General features: G+C 42.8%; 1 protein-coding gene across 1 annotated transcript in view; it reads right to left on the bottom strand.

Annotated features, from left to right (window-relative positions):
* STX8 (syntaxin 8) overlaps positions 1-16,435 on the bottom strand; it is a 207,191-nt gene that overhangs the window by 177,583 nt on the left and 13,173 nt on the right. Inside the window, exon 4 of the mRNA XM_010991769.3 lies at positions 10,542-10,652. Coding sequence (XP_010990071.1) covers positions 10,542-10,652 — 111 coding nt within the window. The remainder of the gene's footprint in view (positions 1-10,541; positions 10,653-16,435) is intronic.

Here is a 16,435-nt window from a genome sequence, read left to right on the forward strand (position 1 = left end):
CTGGATATGCTCTCTTGTGAAGTACAACCTCAAGTCGTCTGCCTATTTCTTTCTAAGGAATTGTCTGCCTTTTTCTTGATTTATGGGGGTTCTTTATATATTCCGGATTACAACTTACTTGTCAGATACATTCACTGCAAATACAGATTCACTTTCTCTGCAGTATCTTCTGATACACAGAATTTCTTATTTTAATGAAATCCAGCTTACCATGTGTTTCCTTCACATTTGGCCTTTTTGTGTCCTGTTTACAAAGTACTTGCCTATCCCAAGGTCATCAAGATACCTTCCTATGTCTTCTTCTTAAAAGCCTTCTTCCTTTACATTTCACATTTAGGTCTGCGGTCCTTCTGGAACGGATTTTCATGGAGGGTTGACAGCAGAGGCTAAGGTTTGTTTTTTTCCACTCGGGCATTCAGCTGACCTAACGCTATTTATTAAAAAGATCATCTTTTCTCCACTGCACTGCAGCGTCACCTTTGTCATAAGTCAAGTGACAACATGTTTGGGGAACTGTATCGGAGCTCTATCTTGTTCTACTGGTTTATCTGCCTGTCCTTGCCCAACCACACTGCAGCTTTATGGTAAGTCCTGATAACCAATCACGTGAGGGTTCAAACCTTTTGTTCTTCCAAACCGCCTTGGCTCTTTGAATCACAGTACAAACCACAGAATCAGCTTAAGTGACAAAAACAAAACCAGCCAAGGAATCTAAATGGGTTTGCTCTGACCGACAGACCGATTTTTTGAGAACTGACATCTTTACAGTATTGAGTCTCTGTAATCTGTGAACGTGGTCATACCCCTATTAGGTTTTCCTTTAATTCTCTAAATAACTTTTTACAGTTTGAGTGTAGAGGTTTCGCACTTCCTTCGTTTGACTCATTCCTACATACCTCATTTTTAAGATGCTATTACAATAGCATCTTTTAAAATACTTTTTCATTTGCTATTTCTTTGTTGTCCAGCATTCAAGGCCTTCCGAGAAGAGAAACCACCAGGTTGCTGCCATTGTAGTAGCATCTTTATCTGTCTGTGGGCAGACTGTGCTTTTTTTTACATCCACACGGTAATAACTGGTACCCTCGCTGACTTGTGCAATGACACGGGATTGCAACGACTCATATTTACTTAGGTCTCAAGGTTTCCGATTTCACTTGCTTGATCAGTCATCCACACAGACAATCCTTTACCATTAGCATCTATTTGGAAGTCAGGCTGCTAACAGAGCTTCCTCTGCTAGTCTATGGAGAAAAAAAATCTGGACTAAGTGACTACACAGATCCCTTCAAGTGATAATCATCTCATGAGTACGTAAGCGAAAAACTTCTAAGAGCTACTTTGTCAAGTGTGAGACAGTTTCAAGATATTTAAGAGGACTGGTTTAAACACTCTACTTCAGAATCTCCAAGGCATACTGTTAGGCAAGAATGATGATGCACAGTAAAGAGGGCATATGACACTCTAATTCACGTTAAAAATTGAAAGGGTGATAGAGAGACTGGAGATGTGTGTGTCTCTCTCTGCAAGGATACATAAACCGCCAACAGTGGCTGCCTCTGGGAGGAAAGGGGAAACTGCCTGCCAGTGGGAGGGCGCTCCCATTTTCATCGATTCCTCTCTTGCACAGCTAGGTGCTTATGTCGTGATACATCCCTGTAAAATTAAATTTAGACTCTAACTTTTTTTTCGAAAGCCAAGTATTCTATTCGTTCCCCCAAACCAGTGGGATGTCCCCAAGTGTCAACATCTTAGCCTAACACTGTCAAACTGTCTCTTCCAGAAAAGAAGCCATAAAGACTCCGAGACAAAATGTCTCACCTGTCATATGACATAGCCAGCTTTTCTCCCCAAGGAAACACGGTCACCATACACTCTGCATGGCTAGTATCAGACCAGTAATTAACACAGAGGGGAAAAAATGTGCCAAGGCAACATACATTCCAGATTTCCCAGGTCAGTCCATGTTTCAAATATTCCCTCCTGTCATGCTAAGTATCAGTCCAGGCATCAAATTAACCGACCCTATTTCTCCAGAACATGGAGACAAAGTCGGAAGCTATTACCTCCTGAAATGGAATTAAACAATAATTAACATAAAATGCAGATCATCTGTCTGCAGAAGAAACCAGTTGTATGAAACTGTATAAATGTGTTGCTATTAAAACTGGGTTGTACTTCAAAATCACCTCCTATACCTCTTCAGGAAGACAGGCAGGTGTCAATACCCCAGCTTCCTTACCAAGGCAAATAGAGACGTAAAGCCATTAACTAAGTTCCACTTGAACTTTAATAAAATAACCCAGAATGTCAGAGAGCTACCTACAGCTTCTCTGGGATTTCAAGAACTGGCTGAGGTCAGAGTGTGAAGAACCTTGAGTCTCTGATGCCAGAAGAAGCTTCAAGATGAAGAGACTTACGGTTGCTAAGGGGACGCAGAGAAGGGCTGACGCACCCATCCTGCCCAACACTGACACCTTCTTCTCCCTTGTTAGAACTCAATTTTGTTCAAGGCTCCATTGCTCAGGGAACAGAGGCCCACCCTCAGTTTCAGTTCAGGGATGTGTTTATCCTGAATAAACCAAGCCGACCACGGCAACTCCACTTTCCCACAGTTTCTGGCACGTGATACAACCCTAGCCTATTTCTATTTTGAGCCAAATTCTACTGTGAAGCATCTAGGAGGTGTTTCTTCCCTCTTAGAAAACAAGTAACTGGAAAATACAAGAGTATCAATAGCAAAACTACTAAAAACAATCAGAATTAAGGAAACGCTCACATACAATAGCAGACATCAGATCAGCTTTCACATAAACAACAATCAAAAAGCATGATGAAGTGAAAAACTGAATTTAAAACAACCACCGAAACCATAAAATACCTCAAAATGGAACCAGAAATGTGTATTTGAAGAAAACATTCTGAACGGCCTGAAAGATGGCTTGAACAAACGGAAAAAGTCCCACGTTCTTCGACAAGAAAATTCAACATTTTAAAGGATTTTAAGATTTTATGTAACCCCAATTTAAAACACACAATTGTTTCTCCCTTTTTTAGAATTAGATTATGTGATTTTAGAGTTCGTTTTTTAAAAAAGCAAAATCGTTAAAAAAAAAAAAAAAGTATGACAGAAGACTAGCCGACTAGCCCTATGATGTACTGAAACTTGTAATAAAGCCTCAAAATTAATGGTCACAGCACACGAGTAGACAGCCACAATGGAATGCATTACAAAGTCCAGAAACAGATCCATATACATGTGGGAATGTATATGATAAATCTCAACATCTCAAACTTTGTGAAAAGATAAATGACTCAGTTAAAAAAAAAAGTAGTCAGTCACAAAAAGAGTCAAGCAGGAAAAAACCAATTCACTAAATTCCCAATGGATCAAATATTTAATATTAAAAATTTAACAAATATTAAAACTATCTTCATATACCAGACTGGAATAGGATATGAAAGTATTACTAACACTCTCTTTGGGGAAGATTATATGGAAATAGGCATTCACATAAATTGCAAGCACAAGTCTCAACTGGTTCTATGAAAATTATAAATGCATATACCCTTTGACCCAGCCATCCTTCTTCTAAGAACCTATCTAGAGAAGGACTTTCACATATACAAAATCACTTGTGTGTAAGGTTAAACACCACCATATTTCTCCAATAGGAAAAATATATGCATTAAATACATATATACACACACATGTAATAGAGCAGAAATAATACACACATTAATAGGAGACTAGTTAAATTATGGTAGTGCATACAACGAAATATTACAAGGCTATAAAAAGCTAATGACAAAACCTCATGTGCTGATTTGGGAAGATCTCCAAGATATTTAATTAGATGACGAGAGAATGTCATAGAATGATTTGTATAATATGCTACCATTTGTGTAAAGGATGGAAAGAAATAAGAAGATATATTCCTCTTTGCTGGCATATATTTGAGAGAATCTTTGAACAATAGGCCAAAAATTGTTAACATCGATATTCGTGTTGAGGAGTGGGGGACACAGAGGGAGGGAGGCTTTTTACTCAACACTGTTAAACGCTTTTAAAATGTCTCAGCCATGTGAATGTACTACTTCTGCAAAACACACCCTCCTTCCTCCCCTGATGCTGCTTGGAGTGTATCTGGGCACTTTCTACAGGTATCCTCGACCACAAGGAGCTGGTCTGAAGATAAAGACAAAACAAAGACATGGCAATATCCTGGATCTGTGGCATCACTGGCTGTAGAATTAACCATCCCTCTCAATTCCCTAGCTTACTACGTGGAGGTATTTTTCCTTCTTTCAGCAGTTTCAAGTAGGGTTACCTGCTGCCCCAGCTCAGGGCACCGGGACTGCTATACTAGTGCACGAGCTAGACCAGGCGCCCCTTGGTGAGAGTGAGAATAGACACTGCCTTCTTTTCTAGACTTTTTAGTTGCTTTACACGGCCCTCCCTCCTCTGACTGCTGCAGACACAACCTCTCCTCGTCTGCATTGTATGTACTCATTTGCACTTCATGTTTCCATCATGAATTCATTTGTTTGTTTGTTTCCCCTGCCTGCCTGAACTCTTTGAGAATGTGCATAATAAATGAACAACCCCCACTAGGGTCACCTCTCAACCCACCTCACGTGCCTCTATTAACTTCTGATTCTAATCTCTGCTGATTAGGAAAATAGGCCGACTGCATGCCAAAGTTACTTAGCTTTCCATCAAACCACCCAAAGTAATCAGGGAGGCAGAGACAGAGCTACGTGTTGCACCACATCCCGTTTCATTTTCCTCTTTGGGAGCACGGACAAAGACTACATTTCCCAGCCTCCCCTGCAGTTAGGCTGGAGCCACGTGACTGGTTACGGCCAACAGGCTGTTCTGTCAAACTTCTGGGCAACAGCATATAAAAGCAGTGCGAGATCTCCACACTCCCTCTCCTCTCCTGTTATCGTGAACACGGAGGGCTTGTGTCAGGACAGCACAGCCGTAAGATGGGAAAGTCTGAATCACTGCTTGAAGGGAGCTCTCCCAGAGAACCACCAGACTTTACAAGAGACAGGCTAAAAAGAAAGCTTTCGCATGGTAACCCGAGGGTCCCAGGTTTGTTTAGTTACCAGAACCCAGCATATCACATCCTGACTCAGTCAACCTTTCCATCAACAAAAATTTATGAGTGCCTGCTATAGCCCAAACTCTGCTAGGTGTTTCTAAAAGATACAGAAAAAAACTTAAAAGTTTTCATTCAGTGAGCAAACATCTGAGTTGTGATCCCTGTCCTCCCGGCATTTAAATTTTAGATGAAGAAACAAAATATACACTTGCAAAATAATTAAGCATTAAACTACATGGCCTCCCTCGCTAAATCAGCTCCCCACCGATATTCTCTGGAAGCACAATATATATTTTTCTACTAAACTGATCCGTGTGAATCTTTAATTCCTGCCTGCCTCACTCGCTGAACTATAAGGAGCTCAAATGCAAATGTTGTTTTTTGTTGTTCTGGGGTTGCTGCCACCACATTCCCATTACCAGGGCTTGGCACACAGTAGGCACTCAAAAGAAAGAAGGTTTCTATTTACCACATTTTTGATTTCTTAACAACTTTTCATTAAATTATCTGAGAAATTAAATATTCTTGAGCTGAACTTAATGCCACTTTGGTTAAACTATTGTTGGGCTCACTGAAACAGGAAAGGGTATCTTTACTGAGTTCAGCACATCCTTTACGTGTCATATGACCTAAAAGCGAGTCTATTTCTGGGGCATACGTGGAAGGGATAAATAACTATGGCTCCTGTGTTGTCCCACGTGAGCAGGCTAATGATGCAGGTGTGTATTCCTTAGCAATTTCCCACTTCTGAAAGAGCAGGCTGGCCATGGGTCAATAACTTAAAGCGACGTTAATAATTCTTATTCGGGAAATATAAATATAATATATATTATACAAATATAATATTTAGGTAATATAAAAATTACATAATTATTTTTTAGGAAATCTCAGTACTATCAGATAGAAATCATCCTTATAAACCAAGGTTTAAATTGAAAGAAAACATTCAAAGATCTACAGGAGGAATACTTTGAATATTTAATGCAAATTTTCCTTTTACCTACCCTGGCTATCAATACAGTGATATGAAATATAAATTGGAAGTATCACTTTTTTTTAAGCAACTCAAAGAGAAAGTAAATACCTGAAATTAAATGTAAACTTCCCACTCTAAAAAAATGTGGCATTTCATTATTATCTTTTAGTCTTTTGATTTTAGCAATTGTTCTGCTTGTTAATATACCATTCCTGACACATAACTCCCATCTCAACCTCTAAATAACTTCCTATTTCCTGTAATCCTCAATATAGTTGGTGGTGTGAAGATTAAAGCTTAGCCAATTAGCCACCCACTACAGCCGAGTTAATCACATAATCTTTGAGATGGTCACAGAGCAGTGGAGTATGCAATTTTTTTTTTCCTTCTTTGCAGACAAAGATTTAACTAATTGTGAGACTCAGCAATGCTCTCAAATATAAAGGGCAGTCGGGTTTTAAATCAGAAGCTGTGTCACTGCTTTCGAAGTTACGGCTTATCTTCTTCCAAGAGACGTCGTTACACAGAGACTTCTTTAACAAGTTTCCAAATGCCCTCAATTAGTCAACCATTGCTTATCTAGACCAAAGTCTCACATCAAGGCTTACTGCTTTAGAATAATGATCAGTAATCCGTAAGGTAAAACTCAGATTCTGTCACATGACAGTTACACATTCAATTACATGGTGGCTACACTCATGTCTGTTTAAAGGAAATGCTAATCCAAACCGAAGTCTGACAATACTCTAGTCTCCCTAATAAGGCCACATATGAGGAGGAAGAGAAAAGAGGAGGAAAGGGAGGGGTGGAAGGACTCCAGGGAGTGAGGGATCAGGGACAGAAAGCCAAGACTTGGGGTGAGAGAGGAGGCAATGGGAGAGGAAGAGGGAGGGGCCCAGGAGGGCAGAGAGGCCCGACAGGGTCCCAGGGGGTCCTGGGTGGGTCAACTGATCCTGCAGTATTGCTGCCAGTTAACGCAGGGCTTCGAAATACTGATTAGCACATTAACCCCCATCCCCCAACAGGTGATGTGTGGTGACAGTCCGGCATTGATGACAAAAGTGCCAGGGAGAGCAGGTCTGTAACCTTTTAAAGTTCTGCGAAGGCTTTCTGGCCAACATGTCTCTGTAGGCTGTGGAACTACTGGAAAGACGTGCGACCCCTACCCGGCCACTGTGCCCCGAGTGACAAGGTAACCTACATTGACATCAAGAGTTACAGAAGCAAACAAAAAACACTGGAGGACTCCAGAGACTAAAGAAGCAAACAAATCTGTTGGAGGAGCCCAGAACTAGAACTGACCGACAGGAGGACTGAAGAAATCTCTGAATCGCTGGAGACATCTGAGAAACTGATGGCAGGGGAAGGAATGAGGTTTCTCCAAAGACAGAGCAGCAAGGTCGCTGATAGGTGCATCAGAAGTGACTGGGCAGCCTGCCCATCAAAAGGCAGGAGGGCCAGGTCGCACTATGAACCCAAACTAGTCATGTCTAACCACTGAATTCAGAGCCTCGGAAGGCTAGGTCCGTGCACAGCAATTATTAGGGTATGGGAAGTCAGGGATGGAGGGGGAGGCCTCAAGTGTGGGGATTAGCTGTTAAAAAGGGGGGGCGGGGTAAAAATAACCCAAAAAAAGGCAAAAGGCCTGGCCGCTTACCTGCATTATTTCAGACCCTCAGGACTTCAGCTTTCCCTGCTTCACCATCTCTCCGGCCCCAGCCACCCCAATCATTCACCAGCAAGTAACACCTGAGGCCCACCACGGGGCTCAGCCTTAAATTAAACACAGGAGCAGTAGGCGGCATTCTAGTGATGGGGCTCAGCAGGCCTCCATCCAAAACACCTCTGCCGCTACTCTGCCCAATTCCCTAAGATTCTCCCACCACTGACTTTACTCTGGGCTCCAGCAGGCTTCCGCTAAAACACCTCCAGAAGATAAGTCACTGCCAGCCACGGTGCCACTGCTGGACTGAACGTGCCACTGGTTACCATTTGGACAACAAGCAGCAAGCTGGTCACTGAGGAAAGGGACACAGAATGAGCCTGGGGAGGCGAGCACGGGAGGGCAGAGGACCAGGTGCAGAACATGGGTCCCCCTTGGGCACTCAGGGGAGGGACAGGGGTCTCCAGGCAACCTGAGCTCCCTCCCGGCCTAAACAACACCGTGTATTCGTAAAGGCTCTAGAGTTTACAAAGCACAAAACCACCACCTCACCTAGTCCAAACAATGAAAAAGAGGCAGAACGCATACCCCATTTTAAGGTCAGTGATTTCTGAAGCCCTGAGGACCGGGAAGCAGCAGGGTGGAGTCCTAGCTCCTGGTCCCGCTCTTCCTGTGGTGCAGCAGTTAAGACTTCACATCTGAAGACGCACAGAGCTAGAGGAAATCCAAACTCTGGGACTGATGAGCCTTAGACTCTCGGGCAGGTTACTGAACCCCTCCGAGCCTAAGTTTCTCTTCTGCAAGGTGGGACGTTATGAAGATCTCCTGCGCGCAGGCACGTGAGCTTCGCGTAGCGTCGGGCACCCAGAAAACACGGGGCAGATGGAAGCTATTAGCGCTCATCACTCGGACCCCGTGACAGAGCAGTGGTTCTAACCCTACCACCTGGGAGACCCACCCCAGCAGTGCCCCCCAGGCCTCTCCCAGTTTACTCGTTCAGACTCTGCAATATATGGTCCGGGAACTTGTATTTTCCTTCTATTTATTTATTTTTTTTAATTAAAAGCCTCTTGGGTGACTCCGACGCAGCCTGCCACAATTAAGAACAAGAGCTAGAAAGCAGTGTTTCTCAAGCTCTAAGGTGCATTCAAATCACCTGAGGGTCTTGCTAAAATGAGAATTCGATTCCGTAGGGTGGGGGTGGGGTCCGAGACTGCATTTCTAACCGGCTCCCAGGTGGAGTGGACCCTGCACATGTACAGGTCATGCTTTAAACAGCAAAGAAACACATCGTCACAGGAGAAGAGGGGTGACAAGAAGAAAAAAAAAGGACAGGGGTGACAAGCGAGGGGAACCGAAAAAGCAACAAAACCCCCTACAAAGACTTAATCCAGAAGTTGGCCCCCTCGACATCATTAAATGACAACGGAGAGAAGCAGAATGGACACAGTGACTGTCACTACCCATCAGAACGGCCACCTCCACCAGGAAAGAGTAGGCGGATTTCCATGTTTTCTCCTCCGACCGTGCGCTCTCTCCGCGGCCCCTACTCCCCAGCGAAACTTGCTCTCGCCCTGAGGATGCCTTTATTTCATTTCTGGGCTTCAACGTAAGGCCCCTCCCTGACCCACGGAACTCTCTCCTCACCTTGGCTCCCCTGCTCACCTGTTCAGTTCCTCCAGCCCTTGGGTCGCCGCCTTCACCCCACGACTTGACTCCTGCATATGCCAGAGAAGAGGCGGGCACCACGCGGATGGGCCACCGGCTTCCGCGTCCACTTACAAACCCTGCGCGGACACAGCTCCTCCCTCACGGACTCCTTGCTTTCATTTCCCCATAGAAACAACTTAAGCCTTCATCTAGCTTCCTGAATTTCACCCTTTCTACAAACCTTGGGTCACAGGCTCCCGAGAAGACTGGGACCAACAGGAACCTGCAGCATCCTCTCCGGCCGGCCGCAGTAACGCAGGGGTCTAATACTGGCTGCGCAGAACCACCTGGGAGCCCTCTAGGACCGCCCCCGCAACCCCGCCCCCGGGTTTAATTATCTGAGGCAGAGCCTGGGTCAAAAACCATCGCCCTTGGGAAGCCCTTTCATTCCCAACCAAGAGCTAAGCAGGAACAAGCTGCCCCTCCACGGTGAAGGCAGGGTTTAGCCAGATCTCCTCTGTGATGATTCCCACAATGAGGTTAAGAGAGTTCCACAGGCAGAGGGGGAGGCCAATTCTAAACATGCCACAATTTACAGTTCATTAACCTCAGCTTGGAAAGCTGGACCACGTCTCTGGGTCTTCGACAGAGCCAGGGCCACAGCAGCTGCCAGTTCTGTAAAGTGGGAACCCCTCCTTGGCAAAGAACAAGGAAAAGAAACCCACCGCCCTCCTCCTCTAATTCCATGAGCCATGGATTGCAGTCTTCAGGACACATTTTTATAACAAGCCCATTAAAAAAAAATCATTTTCTAACACAGATAAGTACATGACTTCAGGAGTTTAAAAGGCAGCGAGCACAGCAGAAAGCTCAACCAAAGGATGAAAAGACATTTTCTGACTTCATATCTGTTCCACCTGAACGGTCTTCCTGGAAGATGGGATTCAGCTGAACGTACCTGGTTTACTAAATCTAGGAATGTAATGAAAACTAAACTGAATAGAAAGTGAGAGTCAAACACTATAAATGAACAGGCTATAGTTTACTAGTTCAAGAAAGTAAGCCATTTGGGAAACAGCTATAATCTCTGCAAACCAATCTTCACCCACCACCCTAATCCCTGGAAGTGAAAACATCATACCTGATGAGCTCTGGCTCTGCACCCTCGTTCTTAAAGGATGCCAGAAGTAGTCTCTCGCGAGTTACAAGGTCATCCAATAGGTTCTGTCTTCGGTCTCCTTCGAGCTGTGTTCTGTAGGCATCTCGTTAAGGTCCAACAGTGGGTGAATTACCTCATTTGACCTATTTCGTCATTAAGTGAGCTCTCCAAGTCACTGGTGACCATTACAGACTCTAGTCAATCCTACCCAGAAGGGACCTGAGCCAGCCTCTTCCGTCTCCTGCTCTAACCTCAGGTCTCACGGATCCTTCGAGGACCTGGACACAACCATCGCAGAGGGACTTACCACTGACACAGATGTACCGCACAAGATCTTTCACTGATTGAGAAACACAGTTGGTAAATACGATTTCCCCCCCAGTGACCAACCCTGAAATGTTCTTCCTCTAAACAGGGCAGTGTGACTCAGGGATTCCTTCGGTTTTGAGTTGTAGGTCACAGTGGTCAAGGGTGTCTTCCTAGACATTAATACCCTAAGATACTCTGTTAAAAAAGGAAAAAAGGGGGAAAACAAGTCTTCTATGTTGCCCTTTCTTCCACGATACAACCTACTAACACATCTGGAATATATTTTGCAAAATGCTACTTCATGCAACAGATTTGCTCTAAAACTTATCAACTATTCAATATACTGCATGATCTTTAGTTCTAGCAAAATTACAAAGAAACCATCGTATTTTAATGTGTTGGTCTACTAACTGGGCTAGACCAGGAGTCCAAAGGCCTACTAGTCCTTGTCTGGCCATCCTCTCTGGTCTTGAACCAGTTACTTCCTTCTGAATCTCTGTTTCTTTAGATGGAGCACCAGATCATCTCTCATACCTTTCCTAGCACAATTCATGGCCACAATTTTCCTGGTTCCAGTAAGAGAGTGAGACTACTGCTTTGAAAGTATAGATACTCTTCCTTTTAAGAGGAATATTAAACACTGCATTTAGACCCAAAAAGTTTCTGAGAAATTGGCAGAATCAAGTAGTTTCCCTGGGTGGGAAAACCACGGCCCAGTGAATCTACTTTTGTTGGTCATTTTGAATAGAAAGAGCTGGCGAGCTAGCAAAAAAAGCAAATAAAACCTTTAAAATTTTTTCCCCAGTAACAGATATTAGTTAGAAAAATCATAAATAGGCAGTGTCAGTGACTTTGGATATTTGAAAAATAATAGTGGATAAATCCTCTCAATATTCCAGATGCCACACTTTCCGGAGAAAAATTACTACCATTGCTTTTCTGTTTCCTACTAGACTGCAGTCACTAAGAACCCACCTTGGAAACTGTGCAGTAGCAACTGTAACTAAGAAACAGTGAGCTTAAGTCCTTCCTCTGTATTAATAAAAGGGCCAAATATTAGCCTTCTAATCAATGCAACCCAAGAATAAATATCAATGTGTTTCAAATCAGTGGTAAATTGTCAATAAAGCAGAAGGCTCTTCTATCTAAAAGAAGTTCCTATGGGGAGTTGGAAGCTATGATGTGAATTATACAGGACAAAACGGGAATTTTGAATTGTGGACACTATTAATTACATCACAATGCTGAGTAGCCCTGTCTTCCATTCTATGCTCAGCCTACTCTGGCGACCTGTGGTTTTGTTGGAATTTCAGTATCGAACCACCCAAGCAAACATAAGCTGAATGATAATCCAATATTACAATTAAGCACAGATTTGACTGGCTCTCAGGGATTTAAACGTAAGAAGTAACATTACAAAAATACCATTAGAAGGTGACTTCGGAGAACTTTCTAATCATCTTAGAGTAGGAAAAATCTTTCCAGTCGAGAATGAAAACCCAAAAGCCATGAAGAAAAAGATAAATCTGACTGTATAAAAATTTTAAGTATCTGCAAAACAAAGTTACAAGTGACAACAGTGGCAAATTTTTAAAAGGCAAAAGACGTATCACAGCCCAGAAAAGAGACTCTTATGATGCTAATCAAATGAAAAAAAACATGCAGTTTTGTTATTAGTGAAAAAATGCAAATGGAAACATATCATTTTCACCCATCAGATAGGAAACCAGGACAGAGCAGTTCCAGAAAGGGCCGAGGAACCAGGCACTCTCAGACATCCTTGGCAGGAATGGGTTCAACCAATTGCCAGACTGCCTTCTATATGCCTAACAAAATTTAAAAGGCACATTCTTTCCAGAGGAGTCTCTCCTGCAGACATATTCACATGTCTATGCAAAGATGTAGGAACAAAGATGTTCACTGAAGCATTATTTATAATAGCCAAATACCGGAAATATTCTAAGGTCCGTCAATAAGGGACCAACGCAGCAACGGAATGTTTTGCAGCCTTGGGGAAAAAAAAAAAAAAGAATTGGAAACCTTTTATGTACTGATGATAATGAAATGATAATTAACATTTCTGAGCACTTACTAAGTGATACATAAATTGATGTGGAATAATCTCCAAAATACTGTTGAACAAACAAAGCAGCAAAGAGCTAAACAGTGAATAGGACACTCCCACTGCATGCATTTAAAAAAAAAAAATCGGGGGAAAGAAGGTATAGCTCAGTGGTAGAGCACATGCTTATTAGCACGCATGAGGACCTGGGTTCAATTCCCCATACCTCCATTAAAAATTAAAATTAAAAAATTCTTTTTTAATGTTTTAAAATTTTTAATAATAAATAAATCTTATTACCTCTCCCTCCCCACAAAAAAACCCTACAAAAAAGAATTTTTAAAAAACCAGAGACATTTATGTTTGTATATACAGAGAAAATTTCTGGAGGGATACAAACTGCCCCTAAAGAGACGGAACTGGGGATTCAGGGTGTGAGGGGGACTGGCTTTCCATCGAATATTGCTTTGGACTCTTTGACTCTGTAATACGCTAATTAACAAAAAGTTTCAGAACCACATGTATAGTATGACCCTCTGAAATCAGAAGCATTTTACATTTACAGGTATATTCGTTCATGCCTAGGAAAGTCTGTGATGACAGGTGCCAACCACCAGCACTGTTCATTATGAACAGGATGGACCAGGACAGGGATGAGGGAGAGAGAGGAGCCACTGGCAAAAATAAGAAGTGTGGAGGTAGAATAAATAAATAAAATATACATAAAATAAAAATAATGTAAAATAAATAAAGTGTATAGGTACTTTTTATAATAGAAACTATAAAGGCAAGTTTTTTAATTGACCAGACACTAGATTTAAACTGGTTAAGAATAAACTAACAGAGAACATCAGTTTCAAGAGCAGTAACACTTGGTGATCATGTTCAGAAGACTGGTGACTGGAGAACAGAACCACAAACGGCTGATGGTAGAGCAGGTCTGAGACCCCTAACCCGATTCTCTTGTTCTGCCCAGGAAACCAGGGCCCCACGTGGCCAGGGCATACTGGTCACGGTATTAATGGGCTAGATTCTAGCCCTCTCCGCTCGAGGTCAGGGCTCTCCCACCACCTGGTGCTGGGCTTGACCACCACACGTTCGGGGGGCGCCTCCACCCTGAGGCCCCCAGTACTGCACGCTTCACTCTGCCACTTCTTAGCATCCGGTTAAAAATGGTAACAAAACTGGTAATATTAATTCAGACTATTCCCAGAGCCTCCCTGTAAATCCAGGAAAACTGGAAAACTAACCAGTTAGGAGCACTCCGTCTACCTCCTTGTTTTTATTTTAATCTATGGAGAGAACAGAGCATAGAGAGAAGCAGGACGAGGGGTGTGTAGAGAAGGCCCTGAACAGCCCTCTGCACTGCGTACTCTACAGACGTCATTAACAAGAGGTCAAAGAATCGTCTAGGGAGTGATCACATTGCATGGATGTGGACTCAAGACAGTGAGGGGAAGCGAGGACAGGGTAAGAGGACGAGCAGATAACTGGGCACACAGTCAGTGGACGGGGCTGGGACCTCCTCTTCCACCAGCCTGGTGAATAACCAAGGAAGCTTAAGGTCCTAGAGACCAGAAGATTTTTCTGGCTCACACAGCACTTCAACTCTTATTTTATTTTACTTTAAATTAACAAACTCTACTGAGTATCTGTTATGTACCAGGCCAGGTCCTTACCTTCCTCAAAGCACTGATCACATTTTGCAAGTCGTATTTGAATAACATCATTATCTGTGCGCTTTGATATAACCTCCTTATGTGACCATAAACTCCACAAAAGGAGTACCTGTAAATTCTCAGTGACAGCTGTCATTTTAGCAATGATAAAATAATAAGTAGCAGCTAATCCTCGAGGAACGCTTGTGCCTTCTAGACACATAATTTAATCCTCCCGACAATCCTACAGACCAGGTATTATTTTAGCCCTATTTCACAAACAAGAAAACAAGGCACAAAGAAGTTAAATAACTTGCCCACGGTTACACAGTTAGTAAGTGTCGATAAACACCTTTCATTCAACACCCACAATTCTGGGGGGGGCTAGTCTGGAGAGAGGCTTTATATTTTCTTCAGCCTTCACAACAACCTGAAAGCAAGTACAATTACTCCTACTTTGCAGGTAGCGAAACTAAGGTCAAGCAAGGCTAAACAGCTCTCTGGCCTTGGGGAAGCAGCGGAGCTGGTCTTCAGCCTCAGTTCTGTCTGGCGCCGAAGCCCACGTTGTTCTCAGCACATCAACGGTGCCCAGACTCCTGGATATCACAGAGCAGAACTATTTCCAACAAACCGGGAGGGGGGTTTCTGTATACCAGCTATACATTTTGCCATGTGTGGACATTTGTAAAACCACAATAGACAAAAACTACCATCTAATTTTACTATCGGGGTGAAAAGCAGAGAGATTTTAATTTTAACACCCCAGACTAGAGAGAACCATGTCATGGACTGTAAGTGAGAAAATTTCTGACACAAAGATGGTCTTGTCCTCGACATCTTTCTCCTCCTAGCAGCCACCAGGGAAACTGTCCTGGACACCCACAGGGTTTGAGAACCACTTCACTTTCAGCTATCCTGAAAACCTATCCAGCTGGCCTCTCCACACCTACGTTCCTCCGGGTTTGTTACACGGTGACTGCAGCATCTCTCCAGCCATTTACCTGTCTAGCCGTCTCTTTTCCCCCCAAAATACAAAAGGGTGCAGAGTTATTTATAGATTTTAAAAATTTATTTCTACCGGACTTCTCCAAAGACCAAAATACCTTTTGATGCTGAACCCCTTTTAAGGAGATTTTCTGAGTTCTCTTTAATGTACTACAAGAGCTGCCTTTGAAAAACCCAGTAAGACAAGAAGCTTCATATGAAGCCAACGCTGTGAATAACGTTAGTGAAGACCTAAACTTCACAGGCAGCCCCCGGCAGCACACACCTTTTCTCAGATGGTGAGGCCATTATAATCTCCATCTCCAAGAAGCACTGTGAACAGAACTTAATGTTTTCTAGCAATTTTAAACTCTCTGGCTGCGGGACTCTGAATTACGAACTGCAAGCTAACCGGTTCAAAAGCACGCCGCTTCCATTTTAATTTCACATTTATTCCTGCCAAAGAAAAATCCTTTTTCAGTAAAGAGCACTAACATCTTATGCTTCACCTCCCTGAATTTAATTGTTTGGAAGGCATTTTCATAGGACTTATCTTCCTGGCAACTCCTAGTGTTCTCTGGAAAACTTCACAAATGCAGAGAGGCATAAATTTATTCAATAAAGTACCATAAACTCTCAACTACCCAACACGGTTAGGAAATGTGTTATTCAAATACCCACATTAAAAAAGTCACCCAACATTAATTATGCCTCCAGAAAAAGGATTAAAAAGTCACTCTACTGGCGATTTATGGACAAAAATTTTTCTAAGAATTACAACATCATAAAGTATACCTAATAAACCACAGTGAACACTGTTTAATCTTTCTGATGATTAAGAAGGGTCTTGAGGATTTGCATTA

This window comes from Camelus dromedarius, chromosome 16 (genome assembly GCF_036321535.1).
Source record: "Camelus dromedarius isolate mCamDro1 chromosome 16, mCamDro1.pat, whole genome shotgun sequence".
Taxonomy (NCBI): Eukaryota; Metazoa; Chordata; class Mammalia; order Artiodactyla; family Camelidae; genus Camelus; species Camelus dromedarius.